At 37.3% G+C, this 22,837-nt stretch overlaps 1 protein-coding gene across 1 annotated transcript in view; it reads left to right on the top strand.

Annotated features, from left to right (window-relative positions):
• NME8 (NME/NM23 family member 8) overlaps positions 1-22,837 on the top strand; it is a gene marked incomplete at its 3' end in the record, with an annotated part of 66,387 nt that overhangs the window by 30,162 nt on the left and 13,388 nt on the right. Inside the window, exons 7-9 of the mRNA XM_081146827.1 lie at positions 1,433-1,499; positions 2,350-2,423; positions 9,491-9,675. Of these exons, the coding sequence (XP_081002953.1) occupies positions 1,433-1,499; positions 2,350-2,423; positions 9,491-9,675 (326 nt within the window). The remainder of the gene's footprint in view (positions 1-1,432; positions 1,500-2,349; positions 2,424-9,490; positions 9,676-22,837) is intronic.

Genomic DNA, 22,837 nt, shown 5'->3' with positions numbered 1-22,837 from the left:
CAACATCCTGTTTTAATTAATAACAACAGATATATAAGAAATTTATTAAATCACATTTATTTTATATATTCAATTTTGTTGGACACATCTGTTATTTACCTTTATTATTTAATTGCCTTTTCTAGCACAGCAATGTATGATAGTAATAAAATATAAGGCACAATATGAGCCACATACATACTTTAAAATATTTTACTAGTCACAAAAGACACAATAAAAAAGAAACAGTGAAACTAAATTTAAAAAATTGTTTATTTAATCCAGTATATTCAAAAGATTCTATTTAAATATATACTGAATATAAAAAATAAGGTATACTACCTTCACTTTTTTATACTAAATCTTTGGGATATGTTGTGTGTTTTTCACTTATGGTACATTTTAATTAGGACTAATTTCATTTCAAGTGTTTAGATAAACTTATGTGGCTAGTGGCTACCCTATTGGCCAACAAAAATTCAACAAAATGCAAAGTCAGATCAGTTTTGAAGTTATATCTGGCATAATTATCTTATTCCTGATTTTAATAAAGGTGAATGCTTCCAGTATAGTTATATCCAAATATTTTTGAGTATTCCATTGAGAATCTGAAGTTACTAATTCTCTTGCCAAAACAATGTTTATATATAAATATATAAATATATAAAGAATCATAGAAGCACTTTTTGGGCTTCTCAGGTAATTTAGACCCCCATCCCTCCCATCCTTTCTAGTATTTTACTCTATAGTAGGAAATGGGCTATTATTTTGAGCAAGACTTTTTTTAAAGTTAAGGTGGTATCTTTTGGTTTCTAATTTACTAATAGTAATGGTCAGAAATGGATCTTGAAACAGCAAATACTCTTTTTATGTTTTAACATGATAATTACGTATTTATTGTTTTATTTTATTTTTAAAATATGTCTTTATTGATTTCAGAGAGAGGAAGGGAGAGAGGGAGAGAGAGAGATAAATGTCAATGATGAGAGAGTCATTGATTTGGCTTCCTCCTGCTCACCCCCACAGGATCAAGCCACAAACACATGCCCTGACCTGGAATTGAAGGGATCTCCTGGATCATAGATTGACACTCAACTGCTGAGGCACACCAGCTGGGCTATTTATTGTTTTCTAGTTAATCCATATTTCTTATTGTATTCCTTATGCTCTTCTTAAGTTTTAAAGGTTTTTTTTGTTTTGTTTTTAACCATTTCCATACAGCATACAGTATATGCATTTTTTTTTTCCTGATAGTTTCCCTACTCCAACTGTTTTAAATATTTTTCATTCTATTTTAGTGGAAAGCTTGAGAAAAGTAGTGCTAGATAAATGCAGGCACATTTCCACTTTACCTTTTATCCTTTGGGTTATAAATATTTATTAGAAATAAAATTTCAAAAAACTCACCACCACATTAAAATATAACTGTTTTATTTGCATTTTTCTTCCATAGTATAATGAAATTGCATTTGTAGACCCAGATACAGAAGATGCTGGGGAAGTATTCAATAAAAATGTTGGTAAGAAAACTTAAAGAATGGTAAGGGATTTGTATACATGGATGCTCATTACAGCATCACTTAAAGCAGCAAAGAGCTGGTAATGACGTCAGTATTAGTTGATAAGGAATTGGTAGGATAATTGATTATTTGTGCAATACTAGACTCAGATATTAAAAAGAAACCTCTTTTGCTCTCTTTCCCTTCTCTCTGGTCTCTATGTCTGGAGCCTTTCAGAGGTTACTCAGGCAAAACCAGAGCTAACTAATTTGGACAGCAGCACCCTCTTATTTCATCCCTCAAGTTGTGAAAATAATCTTTCTTGATGATCTACAGTCCCAGTTTACTTTACAGTTAATAGTTTCCTGCCTTCACTGGGTTGTCTATGTGGGTCTATGAAAGTGCATACACCCTCTGGAGGGAGTAGGGGCAAACACATCTAAGACTGTGTAGATAAATGTGGATAAATCCATAATGATAACTCCATTAGTTTGTGATGTTTGCTTGCATTTGAAACTCCACTCACTAATAATACTGAGTTGAATGAATCATGGGTGTGATTCTAATTTATGTGAATTTTATAAAAATAACCAGTGCCCACCTACTCTGTTTTGTGTGTGGGTTTTTATTTTTTTGTGTGTGTTCCTATTGACTACAAACTGTTGTGAATGTTTCCCTTGTATGGAAATGTAAGATGTGCACTTTGATTCCAAATAGAAAATCTTTAGTAGTTGAAATTCCATAATGAGAAGAAAGCTGTCAGTGGAAAAAATTTACTGGACATTAGTAGTTTACATTTTTAATTACCAAAACCTTCATTATCTAGACTTTATATCAAGAAAATGAAGTTCCTTTATTTATTTTTTTCTAGACAAACTATACAGTATTGCTATTATCAAACCCGAGGCTGTGATTACTGGAAAAACTATAGAAATTAAAGAAAAAGTAAGTGATATTTTGCAATAATAGTTTAAATTAATTGAAAAATAACAACCCTATTAATTGTCTATTTATTTATGTATTTATTTATTTATTTATTTATTTATTTATTTATTTTTTAAATATATCTTTATTGATTTCAGAGAGAGGAAAGGAGAGGGAGAGAGAGAGACAGAAACATCAATGATGAGTCACTGATGGAGCCCACAGCCTGGGCATGTGCCCTGACCAGGAATCGAACCCCGATTGCCTGGATCCTAGGTCAACGCTCAACCGCTGAGCCACGCTCAGCCGGGCTAATTGTCAATTTAGAGATAAGCAGATTATCACTTAGAGTCAAATAGAATATAATGAACTTCTGGTGCCTCTAACGGCTTTGAATGTTTTCTCTTTACAAAGGCTAGACCCACACAGACATCCTTATTTAAATAACTCTCTTTTTATATTGGATTTTAGCAAATGTTTTTCATGTTGAGTAATTAGCAACCCATACTTGTTATAATCTCACATTAGCTTGCTTTATTCTATGTATGTTGTCAAAAATGTATGGTCCTATATAGATCCATGATAGCTTAAAGATGCATTTAATGTTTTGCTTTAGAGGAAAAATATTTTTAAATTTAATTTATCTTTATTGTTGAAAATATTACAGATGTCCCCCCTTTGCCCCCCACTGATCCCCTCCACTCTGCATGATGCCCTTACCAGGCAATCACCACACAATTGTCTGTGTCCATGGGTTAAGCATATATGCATATACATTCTTAGGATAATCTCTCCCCATCCATTCCCCCACCTCTGCATTCCCTCTGAGATTTGTCAGTCTCTTCCATGCTTCTATGTCTCTGGATCTATTTTGTTTATCAGTTTATTTTGTCCATGAGATTCCACATATGAGTAAGATCATATGATACATGTCTTTCTCTGGCTTATTTCACTTAACATAATACTCTCCAGGTCCCACCATCCTGTCTCAAAGGGTAGGAGATCCTTCACTTTTACAGCTGCATAGTATTCTATGGTGTAAATGTCTGAGAAGATGCTTGATATGATTTCATCTTTTTGAACTTGTAGAGACTTGTTTTGTATCCTAACATGTGGTCTATCTGTGAATGTTTCATGTTCACTTGAGAAGAATGCATATCCTGCAGCTTTGGGGTGAAATGTTCTGTAAATGTTAATTAAATCCATCCAATCTAGTGTGTCCTTTAGAGTCACTGTTTCCTTGTTGATTTTTTGTCTGGAAGATCTTCCTAGTATAGTCAGTGGGATGTTGAAATCCTGTACTATGACTATATTGCTGTTTATCTCTCCTTAAAGTCCTCCAGAAGATTTAAAAATATATTTAGGTGCTCCTATATTGGGCACATATATGTTTGCCAGGGTTATACCCTCTTGCTGGATCAATCCCTTTAGTATCATGTAGTGACCTGACTTTTCTCTTGTTATGGCCTTCATTTTGAAGTCTATTTTGTCAGATATGAGTATTGCTACCCCATCTTTTTTTTTTCCATTTCCATTTACATGTAAAAAATTTTACCATCCCTTCACTCTCAACCTATGTGAGTCTTATTCTTAGGTGGGACTCTTGTAGACAGCATATATTTGGCTCATTTTTTTAATCCATTCAGGTACACTCTGTCTTTTGATTGGAGCATTTAATCCATTTATGTTTAAGGTTATTGTGGATAAGTGCATATCTATTGCCATTTTAATTCTTTATGCCTATGTTCTCTCTCTATTTCTACTTCTTATTACAGCAATCCCTTTAACATATCTTGCAATGTTGGTTTGGTGTGATAAACTCCTTTAGCCTTTTTTTGTCTGGCAAGCTCTTTATTTCACCTTCAAGTTTGAATGATAGCCTTGCTGGATAGAGTAGTCTTGGTTTCAGATCCTTATTTTGCATTACTTTGAATACTTCATGCCATTCCCTCTGGCCTGTAGAGTTTCTGATGAGAAATCAGCTGACAGCCTTAGGGGAGCTCCTTTGTAGGTAACAGATTGCTTTTGCTTTGCTTTTGCTGCCTTTAAGAGTCTTTCTTTGTCTGGAATTCTTGGCATTTTAATTATGATGTGTCTGGGCCTGGGTATCTTTGGGTTCTTCTTGCTTGGGACTCTCTGTGACTCTTGAACTTGTGTGACTTTTTCCTTGACCAGGTTAAGGAAGTTTTCTGCAAATAGGTCCTCTATCCCTTGATGACTTTCTTCACCTTCTGGCTCTTCTATGATGCAAATATTTTTATGTTTCATGTTGTCCCACAGATCCCTTAAACCTGTCCTTCTGTTTTTTAATTGTTTTGTTTTTTTTAAATATATCTTTATTGATTTCAGTGAGAGGAAAAGAGGGGGAGAGAGAGAGATAGAAACATCAATGATGAGAGAGTCATTGATCAGCTGCCTAGCCCGCAACCTGGGCATGTGCCCTGACCAGGAATCAAACCCCGATCTCCTGGACCCTAGGTCGATGCTCAACAGCTGAGCCATGCTGGGCTTTAATTGTTTTTTCTTTTTGATTCTCTAATTGAGTGATTTTTTTTTATCCTGTCTTATAATTCACTGACGCAATCCTCAGCTTCCCCTAATCTGTTATTTATTCCTTCCACTGTATTTTTAATTTCTGCTGTGTCATTCTTAATTTCCTTCATAGTTTCCATATCTTTTCTCATGCTGCTGAGCACCCTTACAATCAGTAATCTGAACTCCATATCTAATAAATTGATGATCTCCATTTCATTTGGCTCTTTTTATGGAGATTTCTCTTATTCTTTCATGTGGGGCTTCTTTTTTTTGTCTCCCCATTGTGGCTGTCTGTTTGGATTTATTTCTATGTATTAGGTAGATCTGCTATGACTCCCAGTCTTTTGGAGGATCTCTGGTGCAGGTCAATGTCAGATGGTGTTTGTGACCGGCCTTGAATACCCTGTCTGGAGCTCTCAGCAATCCACAGCTTGTGGTTTGCTCTGCTGTGTCTGGGTGTGTTTGGAAAGGAGCAAGGTGCACATCAAGGTCTACTTTTCTAAACCCTGGTCCAGAACCAGATTCGAAAAGTCTCAAAGCACCCAGAGATTGCCTTTGCCTGCAGGCTGATTGTTATTCAAAGTCTCTTAATGAGCCTTAGGCTATAGACAATAGCAAGGTGTAAACTCCATAGGGTGGGATGTGAGGTTTTTAATGGATAGAGCAATTGCTTCCCCCCATACCCAGGGCAAAAGCTGCTTGGAGGGTAAAGGTCTGCCTGAAAAAGTGTTCTTTGTTGTAGGAGGGCAGGGGGTGACTCAGAGCAAGAATTCAGACAGGTGCCCTCTGAGGTCTATTTCCAGAATGTGTAACCCTGCAATCTCCTCATACATCTCTAGTCCACTCTGCCCTTCCTCTGCTGGAGCTCAAGGTGAGTGCCTGCACATGAAACTTTGTATGTTGGCACTTTAAGAGGGTGCCTGCATTTCCAGCCATCTCTCCCTGGTAGACAGAAACTGCTGCTTTCCACAGTGAGTTGTTATGTGGGCACCTTTCTCAGTTCTGGTGCTCTGAGCTGGGAAGCCCAGCCTGGGGTTTAGACCCCAGAGTTCTCAGTTGGAACTCCCCACAACTGAGATATCCCTCTGTAACTACTGCTGCTGCCTGTGGGAGCCCAGCCAGCCCTCTTGCATTTCCAAACTTCCTAACAGTCTCTATGCTGTCTCCACTTTTCATCCTTGGTTATGAGGATTCTCTCCAGCTAGTCTTCAGTTGATTTTTCAGGATGGTTTTTCTATATTTTAGTTGTAATTCCAGTTTGGTCCTGGGAGAGTGTCAGTGTAGCTTCCACTTAATCTGCTGCCATCTTGCAATCCTGAAAAGATAAATTTTTTAAAGGAAAATTGCATTTTAATCCAAAGGTCAGCAGACATTTTATATAAAGGACCATTCAGTAACTATTTTCAAGTTTGTGGCATATATGATCTCTGTCACAGCTATGAGATCATATTGAGAAAGCACCAGCAGGCACTATGTAAACTAATGGTTGTGACTATATTCCAATAAACTTCATTTCCAAAAATTGGCAGTTGGCCAGGTTTTGACTATAGGCTATAGTTTGCTCATCCCTGAACAAAGACGTTGTGTTAAAACAACAAAATTATATTGAAATTTGAAAGACTATTGCATGTACAGTAGAGGAGATCACATAGGGAGCTATGTCAGAAGGGGTTGGGTATCTCTTGATAAACTTCCATCATGCATTCTTTTTTTAGCCACAGTAGCATTATCACTGATTAAACTACAAGAAAATGATAGTCCATGGGTCATGGTATATATAATCTCCCTTCCAAATATGAGTTGATTTTATTAATACCATTCTCTAAGTATAGTTTCCCTTTTTTATTACAGATTCTGGTGTATATGTGGGAAGGTGGACACAAGACTATATCCCAGTCCCCCATAAATTGCGTATATTTTATAAAGTTATCAAAAATAATATCCATACCCACAGTTTACTGTTTTTTATTCTATATGTTTTAATAGATATAATAGTGAAGATTTTCAAATTATATAGTTCCTTTAGTTGAGGCAACACTATCATCAATTCATCTGAAATTTGTTGTTTTGATGTACTAAACAACATTGCAGGAATGTGAATTATAAATATCTACTAAATACTTTACCTCTCTGGAATACAGTAAAAAGCTACATAACAAACTGAACATAAAAAGTTTAAAAAAGGTCTTGAATGAAAAAGAAATTAAACACACTGAATTTTTCAACTATAGTAAAGGAGAAGTTATCAAGTTTAAATGTTGCTTGGATCTTATTTTATTTTATCAGAGACTTAGTAACTTAACAGACATGATTTGAGTATTTAGAAAATTTTCAAATTGGAGTGTCAGGAGAGGTGTCACTAAGATGTAAGTACAGCTCTGTAATATAGGTGAAGCCCATGGGACCAGACTGGGGCTTGCTTTAATAATAGAAGCAGAGGTACTTGGTACTCAGTACTTCCAAATAAAATTGAGATCAAATTATTGCTATCATTTAATGTATTTACTAAGTTGCTTTGAATCCAGGTTGCACTTACATTTAGTTGTTTATTATCTCATTGGACTTGTTAGATTAGCATCAAAACTTCCCTTTGTTACATTTTATTATACTTGAGTGACATGCAGACTGAATTTGTTATTACATTAAATTTTCTTTAAAACAAGTAAAGCATGGCTAAACCTTAAATTCTGTCCTTCCAAATAACTTGCATATTTTTGTTGCTAAAAGAGTAAAATATAATAGATTATGAGTTATAGCCTTAACAAAGTAAAGCCTTAAAAAAATTAAAATGATTTTGAAAAAAGATGGTTAAGAAGTGCTTATAAATTTATGTCTTTATGAGTGATTCAGAAGATTATGATATCTTTCTTCAGAATTCAGTTAGTTTTTTCACATTTTGAGGCAATTCACTTAAATAATATAAATATTGTGGTTTCTCTGGTTTAAACCTTGAAAACTTAAATACTAGGGGGCATGATGAAGGCCTTCCTTGTCTATATAATTTTAAGCCACTTTACATCTAGTGCCCCATGGATTGTGCTGAGGTCTTAACATGAAATACATTGAAATATGGGAGGTGTGTTAAGCCTAGGATCCAAATGTCCTTGACTTGTTTTGCATGTGATCCCACAATCTCTCAATCTGACTTACTCTCTCATTGAAGATCATCAATAAAGGATTTGTCATAGAAGCAGAAGATAAGAGAGTACTCACTGAAAAGCAAGTGAGGAACTTCTATAGCCAATTAGCAGACCAGGTAAGAAAGTTAAAAAAAATAAACCACTGTGTTTTCAAATAGAATATATTCTTGTAAGTTTTAGAGCTTCATTATAGAAAAGCAAATGAATAAGTGTGACCAAGCAAATAAGCTCCTGGTGCCTTTTTTGGTGTCCATATCATGGTAATGCCAAAAATGATGACTCTGAAGAAATATCCAGAAGTTGAGCAAAAGTGGCTGGTCTAGCTGTGTTCTTCTGGAGTGAAAACTTCATTATGTTATGTCCTCTAAGATTCCCTACATGAGCCCTGGAAGTAAATATCCAGGCATTATCTAGAGATTTTTAACCCAGGTTGAAGGCTTCTTGTCATTTACATTACAGAAAAGCTTTAAAAAATTTTTTTTAATTGACTTTAGAGAGAGAGAGGAAGGGAGAAAGGGAGAGAAGCTCCCATCTGTTGCTCCACTTATGTATGCATTCATTGGTTGATTCTTGTATGTGCCCGGAGCAGGGTTCAAACCCACAACTTTCGCATATGGGGACAATGCTCTAACCAACTAAGTTACCCAGCCAGGGCCCTACAGGAAAACTTTAATTCTTTCTGTATCCAAAAGCCTTTGTCTCAAGCTATTTTTAAAATTCTCTCTTCCCTGAAGAATGACAATAAAGGCAGTGCTGTGTATTGGAAAGTGCACTGGCTTCGGTTCAGGAGACATAATTCTACAAATTCCCTGTCCAATATGGTAGCCATTAGATACATGTGTCCATTTGAATGTAAATTCATTAAAATTATATAAAATTCACTCTCAATTGCACTGGCCACATTTCAAGTGCTCAGTAGCTGCATGTGGTTACATATGTTGGAGAGCACAAGACACGCTTGTCATTACAGAGAAAATTCTACTGAATAGCACTTTGTAAACTAGCTGTATCACTCAAAACATCTCTATTAGCCCCAGGAAAGTGTTGGACCAGCAACATCAGCATCACCTGGGAGTTTTTGAGAAAATTTAATTCCTGGGCCCCACCCTAAACCTGCTCAACCATAAATTCTGAGATTGGACTCCAGAAACCCGTGTTTACACAACAAGCCCTTCAGATGACTTGGAAACTTCCTAAAGCTTGAGGATAGTTATTAGACTATCTTTAAGATCAACCCCTGCTAGGCATGAACTTTTATCCTTGAAAGATGTGTTTGTTAACAGGAGCTTTATAAGGATACCATTCACTTCCCCAGTGATCATGAAGGGGAAGATGCAACTTGACTTGGGTAGTAGCTGCCATGTTAGCCTATTCATTTCAGGAACTTGAACAGTTTATCATTTTATTTTATAGCCTGACTTTGAAGATTTTGTTTCTTCAATGACAAATAGCCTAAGCTATATTCTAGTTGTATCTCAAGGCAATGAACAAGAACTTCTCTGGGAAGAAACTGTATTTAATCCTCAGATCGAAACTGAAGAACCATCTGAAGATCAACATGAAATGGCCACACCTACAGTAATGAAGAAGTGGGACAGGTAGTTTGAATCCAAGACTTTATGATTTGCAATATCTTAGTAGGTAATAAAGAGAGGTATCCAAATATCTTAAAATCTAAATACAAACATACTTATGTTGAAGTCACAAGTATTTCAGTCCCTCTAAAATACTGTATAGTCAGCAAAGCTGGAATTGTCCTAAAAATTTATGAGCAAGAAAATAAATTTCCATTTGTCTTTCTACAGCTGGGCATACCAGCCTGCCTCATTGGCTGGTTCTCCAGGGTAGACTAGGACCATGTATAATCCCTCACAGCCTTGTCTCATTTCCTATTTCCCCACATTCCACTTCTACCTTCCCTGTGTGCTGAAGACATCAAACATACTCTATCCTTTTGCTTAAGACAGTTAGTGGTTTTACATTGCTAAGAATGAAGTAGTTGTATATTTTTGTAACAGATTTTTACATATTTGAAACCATATGTAAGTAACTTATAGAATGGTGGTTTTTATGCACTACTATTTGTGCCTTTTATTTCTCTGAAGACTCAGAAAATACAGAATTTAATACAAATTTTATCTGAGTTGTGCCTGAAGGAAAGGTGGGTGAGTGAGAAAAAAACTGAAATTAGCTGTCTTGATACTTCATGATTTGTGTCTCCCCATGCTGGGCAGACCACCTCCATTTCATTTTCTGGCTGAGAATCTCCAGAATTTTCCTTATTGTGTTATTAATGAATTGCATTAGCTTTTCTTACATACCAACATCATCCGATTCCTAGCAATGTCAAAGTTTTTAGGTAGCATGTAGACCCTAATATCACTTATCTCAAGATTTAAGTGGGATAGGAGGACTCATTAAGGTAAATCAACTACTGACAAAGGGCTTTATAAACAGTGGTACTTACTTTCAGAGTTTTAAGGGAAAATGATAATCAGTTGTCAAAAGGAAGGTTTGAGAAGAGATCCAACACAATGGTGGATTAAGTAGAAGCTATACTCACCACCTTCCAGGTCCAAACTGGAATTACAACTAAAGTATAGAAAAATTGTCCTGAATAACCAACTGAAGACTAGCTGGAGAGAACCCTTAAAACCAAGGACATACAGAGGAGGCCACATTGAGACTGGTAAAAAGTGTGGAGACATGAGAGGGCTGGCCAGGCTCCCACAGATGGCAGCTCAAGTTCTAGAGGGATATCTCAGCTATAGAGGATTCCCCCTGAGAAGTCTAAAATCTAAAACCCAAACTGGGCTCCCTAGCTCAGAGCACCAAAACTGGGAAACTTGTGCACATAACATCTGGCTGTGAAAAGCAACAGGGTTTCTGTCTGCCAGGGAGAAATGGCTAGAAACACAGGCACTCTCTTGAAGGGCTAACACACAAAATTTTGTTTGTAGCCACTCACCCTGGGCTCCGTTGGAGGAGGGGCAGAGCAAACTAGAGCTGCATGAAAAGAGTCTAGGGTTGGTGGCTCTGGGAATAGAGCTTAGAGGTGAGCCACCAGGATCCCTGTGCTGAGTCATTTCCTCATACTTCAGACACCATCTTTCTCAGGCAGAGCATTCCCCTCAATGCAGCATCAGCCTGGGATGAAACAATAGCTCCACCCATTGGAATCCCTCTTGCCCCATCCTGTGGAGCTTAAGCCCTCCTGGGGGGTACAGCCAGAGGCTCTTTAAGTGATTTATTTAAGAGATAGCCTGCAGGCAGGGGCATATCTCTGGATGCTTTGAGACTTTTTGCTGACATGCTCCTGGGCATAGTGCTAGTAAAAACAGACCTTGGTGTGAAGCTTGGTCCTTTCCATATGCACCCAGGTCCAGCAGAGGGAACCACAAGTTGTGGATCACTGATAGCTTCAAACAGGTTGCCCAGAGCCAGTCACATACATTGTCTGACATTGGCCTGAACAAAAGTCCCTCCAAAGAGGCCTAAAACCAATATACCCAGGCACCAGCTCCAGACAACCACAAATCAGGATCCAATGAGGTTCATAAGCAGCATATCCACAGGGAAATCTCAGCAGTCACCAATCACTGCTGAAGCAAATTCCACCTCGTATGATCACAACCTTACAGCAGCTTGCATGCTTTATTGGGGGCTGAGCTTCAGTCAGCTAGCTTAGGGGTTGATCCCATACATAAACATGCCAATAGCAATCAAGACTCAATTATAATAGAGGGAACACATAATGCTCACAAAAGACATTCTTAGAGCACCCAGCTCAGGTGATTAGGGAGACTATGCCACTGGGTTTCACAAGTCACCTACTACATAAAGCCACCTTACCAAGACTGGGAGTCATAGCAGATCTACCTAATACATAGAAACAAAAAGAGGAAGCCAAAATGGGGAGGTAAAGAAACAGGCCCCAAAGGAAGGACCAAGAGAATTCTCCAGAAGAAGAGCTAAATAAAATGTAGGTAAGCAGTTTATCAGATATAGAGTTCACACTAATGATTATGAGGATGATCAACAGCATGAAAAAGAACATAAATATCATAAAAAAGGACCAGTCAGAAATGAAGAATACACTGGAAGGGATAAACAGTAGGCTCCAGGAAGCAGAGGATTATATTAGTGATTTGGAAGACAAGGTAGAAAAAAACACACTCAATCAGATCCGCAAAAAGAAAATAGAATTTAAAATAATGAGGACAGTTAAGGGTCCTTTAGGACAACGTGAAGTGTAACAACATCCACATCATTAGGGATACCAGAAGGAGAGGAGAATTTGTTTGAAGAAATAATGACTGAAAACTTCCCTAACCTCGTGAAGGAAAAAGACATACAAGTCCAGGAAGCACAGAGAGTCACAAAAAAGATGAACCCAAAGAGGCCCACACCAAGACACATCATATTTTAAATGACAAAAATTAAAGACAAAGAAAGAATCTTAAAAGCCACAAGTGAAAGTAGTCAGTTACCTACAAGGGAGCTCCCATGAGACTATAAGCTCAACAGAAACATTTCAGGCCAGAAAGGATTGGCATGAAATACTGAAAGTGATGAAAAGCAAGGACCTACAACCAAGGCTACTTTGCCCAGCAAGGCTATTTTTTAAAGTTGAAGGAAAAATAAATAACATCCCAGACAAGAGAAAGCTAAAGGAGTTTGTTACCACCAAAGTAATATTACAAGAAATGTTAAATGGCCTGCCAGAAGAAGGAGGAGGAGGAGGAGGAGATGAAGAAGATGAGGATGAAGAAGGAGGAGGAGGAGAAACAAAACATAGGAACATAGTTAAAAAAATAAAATAGCAATATATATGTACCTATGAATAATCACTTTAAATATAAATGACTTAAATGCTCCAATCAAAAGACATACGTAGCTAAATGGATAAGAAAATGAGACCCATGTCTATGCTGTTTTCAAGAGACCCACCTCAGAAGAAAAGATACACACAGACTAAAAGTTAAGATGTAGAAAAATATATTTCATGCAAATGAAAAGGAAAAAAAAGCCGGGTAGCAGTACTTATATCTGACAAATTAGACTTTAAAACCAAGGCTATAGAAGGACATTACATAATAATAAAGAGAGCAATCCAACAAGATGACATAACCCTTGTAAACATTTATGCACATGACATAGGAGCACCTACATATGTAAAGCAAATCTTGATGGACATAAAGGGAGAAATTGACAGTACTACAGTTATAGTATGGGATTTTAACACCCCATTGACATCAATGGTTAGACCTTCCAACATAAAATCAACAAGGAAATGGCGGCCTTAAATGACACACTAGATCAAATGGATTTAATTGATATTATCAGAGTATTTTACCCCAAAGAAGCAGAATATGCATTCTTTTCAAGTACCCCTGGAACGTTTTGTATGAGAGACCAAATATTAGGACACAAAACAAGTCTCAATAAGTTTAAGAAGATTGAAATCCTAACAAACATCTTTGATCATAATGCTATGAAACTTGAAATCAATCACAAGAAAACTATAAAACACACAAAGCCATGGAAGATAAATAACGTACTAAACAGTGAATGGGTTAACAATGAGATCAATGAAGAAATTAAAAGATATCTTGAAACAAATGAAAATGAGAACCAGCAACCCAAAATCTGTGGGACATGGAAAGAAGTCCTAAGAGGGAAATTCATAGCATTACAGCTTATCTCAAAAAGCAAGAAAAAGCTCAAATAAACGATCTAACTTTACACTTAAAGTAACTTGAAAAAACAACAATAAAAAAAGCCCAGATTGAGTTGAAGGAAAGAAATGATAAAGATCAGAGCAGAAATAAACAATATAGAGTTTAAAAAACAATACAAAGATCAGTGAAACCAAAAGCTGGTTCTTTGAAAAGATAAACAAGATTGGCATACCTTTAAACAGACTCATCAAGAAAAAAAAGAGAAGGGTCAATGGGGAATAAAAGTGGACATCACTTTTCACCACTCTTATTCAATATAGCACTGGAAGTTTTAGCCACAGCAATCAGACAAGAAGAATAAGTAAAAGGCATCCAAATGGGAAAGGAAGAGGTAAAACTATCATTATTTGTCTATGACATGATACTGTAAATAGAGAACCTTAAAGATTTGACTGAAAAACTTCAAGAACTGATTAATAAATTCAGTAAAGTAGCAGGATACAAAATAAATATCCATAAATCAGTTGCTTGTTTATACACAAATAATGAACTATCAGAAAGGGAAACTAAATGGAAGCATATACCGTGTTCAAGGATAGGAAGAATTAACATTATTAAAATATCTATACTACCCAAAGCAATCTACAGATTCAATGCAATTGCTATCAAGATACCAATGGCATATTTTACAGAACTAGAACACATATTCCAAAAATTTATGTGGAACCAAAAAAGACCCTGAATTGCCACAGCAATCTTGATAAAGAAGAAAAAAGTTGGAGGAATCACACTACCTGATATCAAACTCTAAAACAAGGCCATAACAACCAAAACTGCATGGTACTGATATAAAAACAGGCATATAGCTCAATGGAATAGAATTGAGAGCCCAGAAATAAACCCACATCTTTATAGTCAATTTATATTGGCAAAGAAGCAAGAACATACAATGGGCTAAAAATAGCCTATTAATAAATAGTGTTGGGAAAATTGGGCAGATACTCAAAAAAAGTGAAACTAGACCACCTTCTTACACTGCACACAAGAATAAACTCAAAATGGATTAAAGACTTAAATGTAAGTCACAAAACCACAAAAATCCTAGAAGAAAACATAAGCTGCAAAATCTCAAACATTTCTTGTAGCAATATTTTTTCTGATATACCTCCTCTGCCAAGGAAAACTAAAAAAAAGATAAGCAAATGGGACTACATCAAATTAAAGAGTTTTGCACAGCAAAAAAAAATCATCAACAAAATGAAGAGACAGCCAACTGAATGGGAGAACATATTCACCAATAATACATCTGATAAGGGGTTGATATCCAAAATTTATAAAGAACTTATAAAACTCAACCTCCCCAAAACAATCCAATTAAAAAATGGGCAAAGGACCTGAATAGCCACTTCTCCAAAGAGAGCATACAGATGGTCAATAGACATATGAAAAGATGCTCATTGTCACTAATCAGGGAAATGCAAAATAAAACCACAATGAGATATCACCTCACACCTGCCAAAATGGCTATCATCAATAAATCAACAAACAAGTACTGGAGAGGATGTGGAGGAAAGGGAACCCTTGTGCTCTGTTGGTGGGAATGCAAATTGGTGCAGTCACTGTGGAAAGCAGTATGGAGTTACTTCAAAATTTAAGAAAGGAACTGCCTTATGACCCAGTAATTTGACTTCTGGGAATTTGTCTGAAAAAACCCCACAACACTAATTTGAAAGAATATAGTCACCTCTATGTTCATTGCAATATTATTTACAGTGGGTAAGATTTGGAAGCAGCCCAAGTGTCCATCAGTAGATGAGTGGTACATTACACAATGGAATAGTACTCTGCTGTAAAAAGGAAGGAAATTTTACCCTTTGGGACAGCATGGATGGACTTGGAGAACATTATGCTAAGTGAAAAAAGCCAGTCAGAGAACAAGTACTATATGATTTCACTCATGTGGAATTTAATGAACAAACTGAACTAACACCCAGAATAGAAACAGACACATAGATAGAGAGCAGGTTGACAGCTCTGGTGAAGATAAGAGGGTATTGGGGCAGAGAGTGGAGAGGTTGATCAAAAAAGAAGAAAAGAAAGAATTCATGAACATGGACAACAGTGTGGGGATTGCAGGGGGCAGGGTGTGTGGATGGAGGTGGAGAGGGTATAAGGGGGATAAATGATGATGGAAAAAAAATAAAAGAGGAAAAGGAAGGTTTTGGTGGACAGAGTTTGGCTCAATGATACCAGAATTTTGGGGCCATTAAAAGATGAATTCTGTGAAACATTCATTAATACAACTGACATAAGAGAAGTCAGTATTTTATTGTTGCTATTGTTGGTGTAAGTCTCCATTACTTCCAACTTTCAGAAGCAGTTGTCTCCAGTTTTCAATACCCACATAATAGGATGAACAATTTAGGTGATTGGCAGGGTAGGGTGGAGTGAGATGTGTTAATCTTGTTTTGGCAAAGTCTGCAATATTTTCTTTCTAAACTTAGGGATTCCATTTGCTTTTGGCCCATGTTTATCCTCAGTAGTGGCCACAAGCAGGCAGCAAGGGGTGGTCTCAGGCATGTTGGTCTGGGAATAAGTTTTCACAGCTCTTGTTCTGGAGGTGGTGCCTAACAGGTGCTGTGTGCTTCCACTTCCCATCTTTAAGTAGATCTGGAACCTAAAGAATCAAGGATGAAAACTCTCATGAGTAATTTACACATTTGTTCACTTTCATTCTTTATTGCCACCCTCCCCCACCTCAAGGCCTCCTCACCTTTTTCTCTGGGTAGCTGATGGGGGGGTGAGGCAGAGGAGAAGATAAAAGCAGAGCAGTTAGAGTGGGAGTGATAGGTAGCCCCTTTTGTGAACATGAACTAGTCACAGGACAGTAGAGCCCTAGGCCTTTGTCAAGTTGGTTATCTCTGCAGAGATAAGCACAGTTTGTGAACCCACATGGTGTGTGGAAACTTTGTCCATACCAACAATGGCTGGCATAGGAGGAGTGAGGAAGAACCAGGAAAACAGGACACAGGAACCTAAGTTTTTCACCCAGATTCCAAATTCATTTGTGATGGTATTTTATCACATTATTTATATTATCTGTTTACATGTTTGTCTCCTTAATCAGTCTGTGTATTAAAAACCCAGAGGACAGCCCTGGCCAGTTTCACTCAGTGGTTAGAGCGTCAGCCCTTGGACTGAAGTGTCTCAGGTTCGATTCTGGTCAAGGGCACTTACTTTGGTTGCAGGCTTGATCCATGGCCCTGGGTCAGGGCAGGTGCAGCCAATCAATCTCTCCCTCTCTTTCTCTCTCTCCCTTACACTCTCTCTGAAAAAGCAATGGAAAAAATATCCTCTGTAAGGATTAAAAAAAACACACCCAAAGGACAGTGTTGTTTATCTTTGCTTTCTGGTCATTCTTCAGAAGATAAAGGTGTGGTTCCCCAGCTGCACTGCTCAGAATCATATAAGTAGTTTCTGACAGTCTTTATTCATTCATTCATTCATTCATTCATTCATTCATTCATTCATTCATTCATTCATTCAATTTATTCATGTGTTATGCATTGTTTCATTCATCTAATATATATTAAAGTTCTATGTGCCAAGTCCTGAAGTTACAAATGTGAGCATAAATTAAATGATCTCTAAGGACTCTTTCAGCTTTACATCTTTATGTGAGAGTGAAGATAAAAGTTCCTACCTACTATAATATATTGTATTTCTCTCTCCATAGACCGTATCTGTCCTATTGTTGGTAACCCATTTGTCTCTGTACATGTCATAGCTATAGAGAGCTAGTTTTTCTTTTATGAAATTCTCATTTAAATGAAAGATAATAGGTACAATTTCTAAAATAATCTTTAAAAGTGTTTCTGGGATCAGAATAGTCTGAATTCTATAACTTTGCTCTTTATTCCCATTTCCAGACCTTTCTTGCCTCTTCAGAATCAAAGGGAATCTGTACTAATAAGCAGCTGGCCGTAGGTGAGGCCTGGAGTACACTGGGCCTCCTGACTCCTGAAAGTCCATGATAGAGCTGACCAGGATCACTGAATTTGAAGTTCAGCTCTCTAAGAGCTTTTTCTAATTGTTCCTGTAGGAGAATGACAGCCTGCTGGCTTATAGCCTAGAGGCCATTTTTATCTTCCAACTTCAGGGTCTCCAACATCTAACACACTATACAACAGCCTCAAGAAGCCAACATAGAAAAATGACTATCCACCCACGGGAGCCTACCATCCAGAGAAAGGAAGATCTACACAAAAATCAAAACATAAGCCCACTGAAAAAGAACTGCTAGGGACAGAAAAATTCTTAAATAAACTAGTAGTAGTAGTAGTAGTACTAGTAGCAGTACTTGACTTTCAAGTGCTACATAAACTAAAAAAAGACTTTCAAAATTGAACTATAAAAATCATGATTTGAGTTATAAATTCACTGAAGAATGAGAGGGTGTGATAATCATTTGAGACTCGAATTAAGGACTTGGAAAATCAGATACAAGAAATAGCTCAAAATACAGAAAAAATGAGACATATCCTGAGACCCTACATAAGCAATCTGGAGAATATGGTGGGGATATCATATTCTAATAAACATCCTATACAGAGAAGAAAGGACAGATGGATAAGCTATAATTCAAAAAATAATAGGGGAAAAATTTACCTGAAATGAAGAAATACCTGGGAAAAACAGTGGATATCCTGGGAAAAACACTCTGTTTCCAGAGAGAAAAAAACAGGCAGTGGTGTCCTTAATATGTTGGAGACACAGAGTAGATAATTTTCTTAAAACCCCTCTCCTCTACATGACAGCATTATGCTAAATGCTAATTATTGAATAAGACAAATAATGGACAGAAAAGAAACAGTGAAATTGTCTTTTATGTAATTTTGTGTGTATATGAACATATAAGAAAAATATAACACCAAAACTGAAACAATAGGTTACTACAGTTTAATTATGTTAATGTGTTGTGTTTTTTTTAAAAAAAGTATAGTTTTTGTTTGTAGCCCTAAATTTTGAAGAATTGTCAGTGATTGTCTCAAAATTGATCTCCACTGTATATTGATATTTAATGAACAGAGATACATGAAATTTCTGTTTCACAATAAATTCCAAAAATTGAAATACTGCCAATAACTTTATTTTAGGATTGATTCTTTCATCAATCAATCATAGTACAGTGTAGAGTACACTGTTTATTAAAGATAAGTAATAAAAATGTGCTAATTTGAAGCCTAATGATATTTATATATATTTAATGTTTTAATTTATCTTTATTGTTGAAAGTATTACAAATGTCCCGCTTTCCCCCCATTGATGCCCTCCCTCCTGTACCCTCCCCCCAAGGCCTTCACCACACTATTGTTTGTGTCCATGGGTTATGCATAAATGCATATAAGTTATTAGGATAATCTCTTCCCATCCATCTTCCCATCCATCTTCCCACCTCTGCCTTCCCTCTGAGACTCGTCAGTCTGTTTCATGCTTCTATGTCTCTGGATCTATTTTGTTCATCAGTTTATTTTGTTCATTTGATTCCACATATGAGTAATATCATGTGATACATGTCTTTCTCTGACTGGCTTATTTCACTTAGCATAATATTCTCCAGATCCCAGCCTGCTGTCTCAAATGGTAAGGGATCCTTCTTTTTTACAGCTGCATAGTATTCCATGGTGTAAATGTCTGAGAAGATGCTTGATATGTTTTCAATATTCTTGAACTTGTAGAGACTTGTTTTGTGTCCTAACATGTGGTCTATCATTGAGAATATCCCATGTGCACTTGAGGAGAATGCATATCCTACAGCTTTGGGGTGAAATGTTCTGTAAATGTCAATTAAATCCATCTGATCTAGTGTGTCATTTAGAGTCACTGTTTCCTTGTTGATTTTTTTGCCTGGAGGATCTATCCAGTAAAGTTCAAGTCCCCTACTATGACTGTATTCCTGTTGATCTCTCCTTTAAAGTCCTCCAGAAGGTTTTTCTCTCCTTTTCCAGCCTGTGTCTTTTGTTCTGAGGTGGGACTCTTGTAGATAGCATATATTTGGGTCATGTTTTCTTACCCATTCAGCTACCTTCTCTCTTTTGATTGGAGCATTTAATCAATTTATATTTAAGGTTATTATTGATAGCTACTTATCTATTGTCATTTTACTTATGCCTATGTTTCTCATTCTCTCTATTCCAATTTCTTATTACAGCAGTTCTTTCAACATTTCTTGCAATGCTGGTTTGGTGGTGATAAATCCCCCCCCCCCTTTTTTTTGTCTGAGGTGCTCTTTATTTCACCATCTATTTTGAATGATAACCTTTCTGGATAGATTATTCTTGGTTTCAGATCATTGCTTTTCATTACCTTGAATACTTCATGCCATTTCCTCTGGCCTGTAGAGTTTCTGATGAGAAGTCAGCTGACAGCCTTATGGGAGCTCCTTTGTAAGTAACAGATTGCTTTTTTCTTGCTGCCTTTAATATTCTCTCCTTGTCTTGAATTTTTGACATTTTAATTATGATGTGTCTGGGCATTGGCCTCTTTGGGTTCTTCTTGGGACTTTCAGTGCCTCCTGAACTTTTGTGACTTTTTCCTTCACCAGGTTATGGGAGGTTTCTGCATTATTTCTTCAAACAGGTTCTCTATCCCTTGCTGGCTTTCTTCACCTTCTGGTTCTCCTGTGATGTGAATATTGTTACATTTTCTATTGTCCCACAGCTCCCTGAAACTGTCCTATTGTTTTTAAATTGTTTTTTCTATTTGGTTCTCTAATTGAGTGATTTTTTTTTTCTACCCTGTCTTTTAATTTGCTGATCTGATCCTCAGCTTCCCCTAATCTGCTGTTTATTCCTTCCCCTCCCTTTTTTTTTTTATTATTATTTCTACTATGTAATTCTTAATTTTCTTCATAGTTTCCGTATATTTTCTCATGCTGTTGAGCATCCTTACAATCAGTATTCTGAACTTTACGTCAGATAGATTACTTATCTCCTTTTCATTTATCTCTGTTTCTGGAGAACTCACTTGTTCCTTCATTTGGGGCTTGTTTTTTGTCTCCTCATTTTGGCTGCCTTTTTGGGTTTGTTTCCATGTATTAGGTAGATCTATGACTCCCAGACTTTTGGATGGCCACTGGTGCCAGCCAATGTCAGATGCTCTATGTGACTGGCCTTGAGTACCCTGTTTGGAGCTATAGGCAATCCTCAGCTTGTGATTTCCTCTGTCTGGGCTGGGTGTGTTTGGAAAGGACCAAGATGTGCATCAAGGTTTGCTTTTCTAAGCCCTGAATTCAGAAACAAATCAAGCAAAGACCCAAATCACGTGGAGGCTGAGTGTTTTTCAGTCCCTTTATGAGCCTCAGGCTGTAGAAACTCCACAGGGTGAGGTGAGAGTTTTTCAATGCATAGGGAAATTGCTTCTGCTCCCCCCTGTCCCCCTCAGGCAAAAGCTGTTTGGAGAGTAAATATCTGCCTGAGAAAGTTGTCCTCTGCTGAATGGGGAAATGACTCAGCACAGGAATATAGATAGCTGCTCTCTGAGCTCTCCTCTAATTCATCATCCCTGGATTCTCCTCACATGGCTGTAGTCCACTCTGCCCTACCTCTGCTGGAGCCCAAAGTGAGTGACTACACATGAAACTTTATGCATTGGCCCTTTAAGAGGGTACCTGCATTTATAGTCATCTCTCCCTGGCAGACAGAAACCTTGCTGTGTTATGTGGCACCTTTCTCAGTTCTGGTGCTCTAGGCTGGAGAGCCCAGCTTGGGGTTTAGGCTGCAGAGTTCTCCATGGGAACCCCCATAACTGAGATATCCCTCTGGACCTTCAGCTGCTGCCTGTGGAGGCCAGCCAACCCTCTCACTCCTCTGCACTTCCTACCAGTCTCTATGTGGTCTCCACTTTTCATCCTTGGTTATGAGGGTTCTCTCCAGGTAGTCTTCAGTTGATTATTCAGGATGTTTTCTCTACATTTTCATTGTAATTCCAGTTTGGTCCCAGGAGAGTGTCAGTGTAGCTTCCACTCAATCCACTGCCATCATGGAAGCTCCCTAATGATATATTTTTAAAATTCAGCACTTACCACATGAATTGTTTAGAGTGTACACAAACAGATTTTTTTCAAGGAGGAATATTTTACCACCAGCATTGTTTAGAATTGTTGGTGCATTGTGGTAATAAAAGCAGCTCAACTTTTAGTTGGCTTTACTATTAGCTTAAATTTCTCTCCAGACAGCAAGCCCCCTAGTGAATTGCACTTTAGGTTACCACTTCCACCAACTCCATGGTTGGCAGCAACTGAGAACAAGTTGCTTACAAAGGAAAAATCTCTGATTGCTGTGGGACTTATCAGACTATTAATAAGAGGAAAAGACCCCAAACCCTGCATTCTTTATTTTATTATTATTATTATTACTTTTAATTCTCACCCTAGGATATTTTTTTTCATTGCTTTTTCAGAGAGAGTGGACAGGAGAGGGGGGGAAAGAGACAGGGGGAGAAACATTGATGAGAGGGAAATACATTGATTGGTTGCCTCCTGCATGTGTCCCCACCAAGGCCAGGGATGGAGCCTGCAACCAGGGTATGAACCCTTGACCAGAATTGAACCCTGGGACCCTTCTGTCCACAGGTCAATGCTCTAACCATTGAGCAAAACTGACTAGGGCAATCCCTGCATTCTTATCAAACCCAAGATTATAATTTCCTGATGGTGCAAAGAAAGATGTTCAAGGATATACTTAGCAATATATCACCTATCTAACCCTCCTATGGAGAATGTTTGAGGAAAGATGAAAAAAGACCAAAAATGAAAAGGAACACATCAACATGGAGGGAATAAAAGGGAAGCAGTTGTTACCAGTGAACGTTAGAATGTATGAACACCACACCTCCCCTTACACACACACAGACACACACACACACTGCAGAATTCTGGGTTATAATAGCTAACAAAGGACTCTAAATAGAAGAAAATTCTGATAGATTCTTAATTATCTCAATAAACCTAGGAGTTACTGAGTATGTGTGGCAAAATGCTTCAAAAATTTCAAAGAGGAGAGATGAAAGATGAGATTAA

The sequence above is a fragment of the Miniopterus schreibersii genome (genome assembly GCF_964146895.1).
Source record: "Miniopterus schreibersii genome assembly, chromosome: 9".
Lineage (NCBI taxonomy): Eukaryota > Metazoa > Chordata > Mammalia > Chiroptera > Miniopteridae > Miniopterus > Miniopterus schreibersii.
Note: the sequence above shows the minus strand (reverse complement) of the source record. Positions and strands in the feature narration are given on the sequence as shown.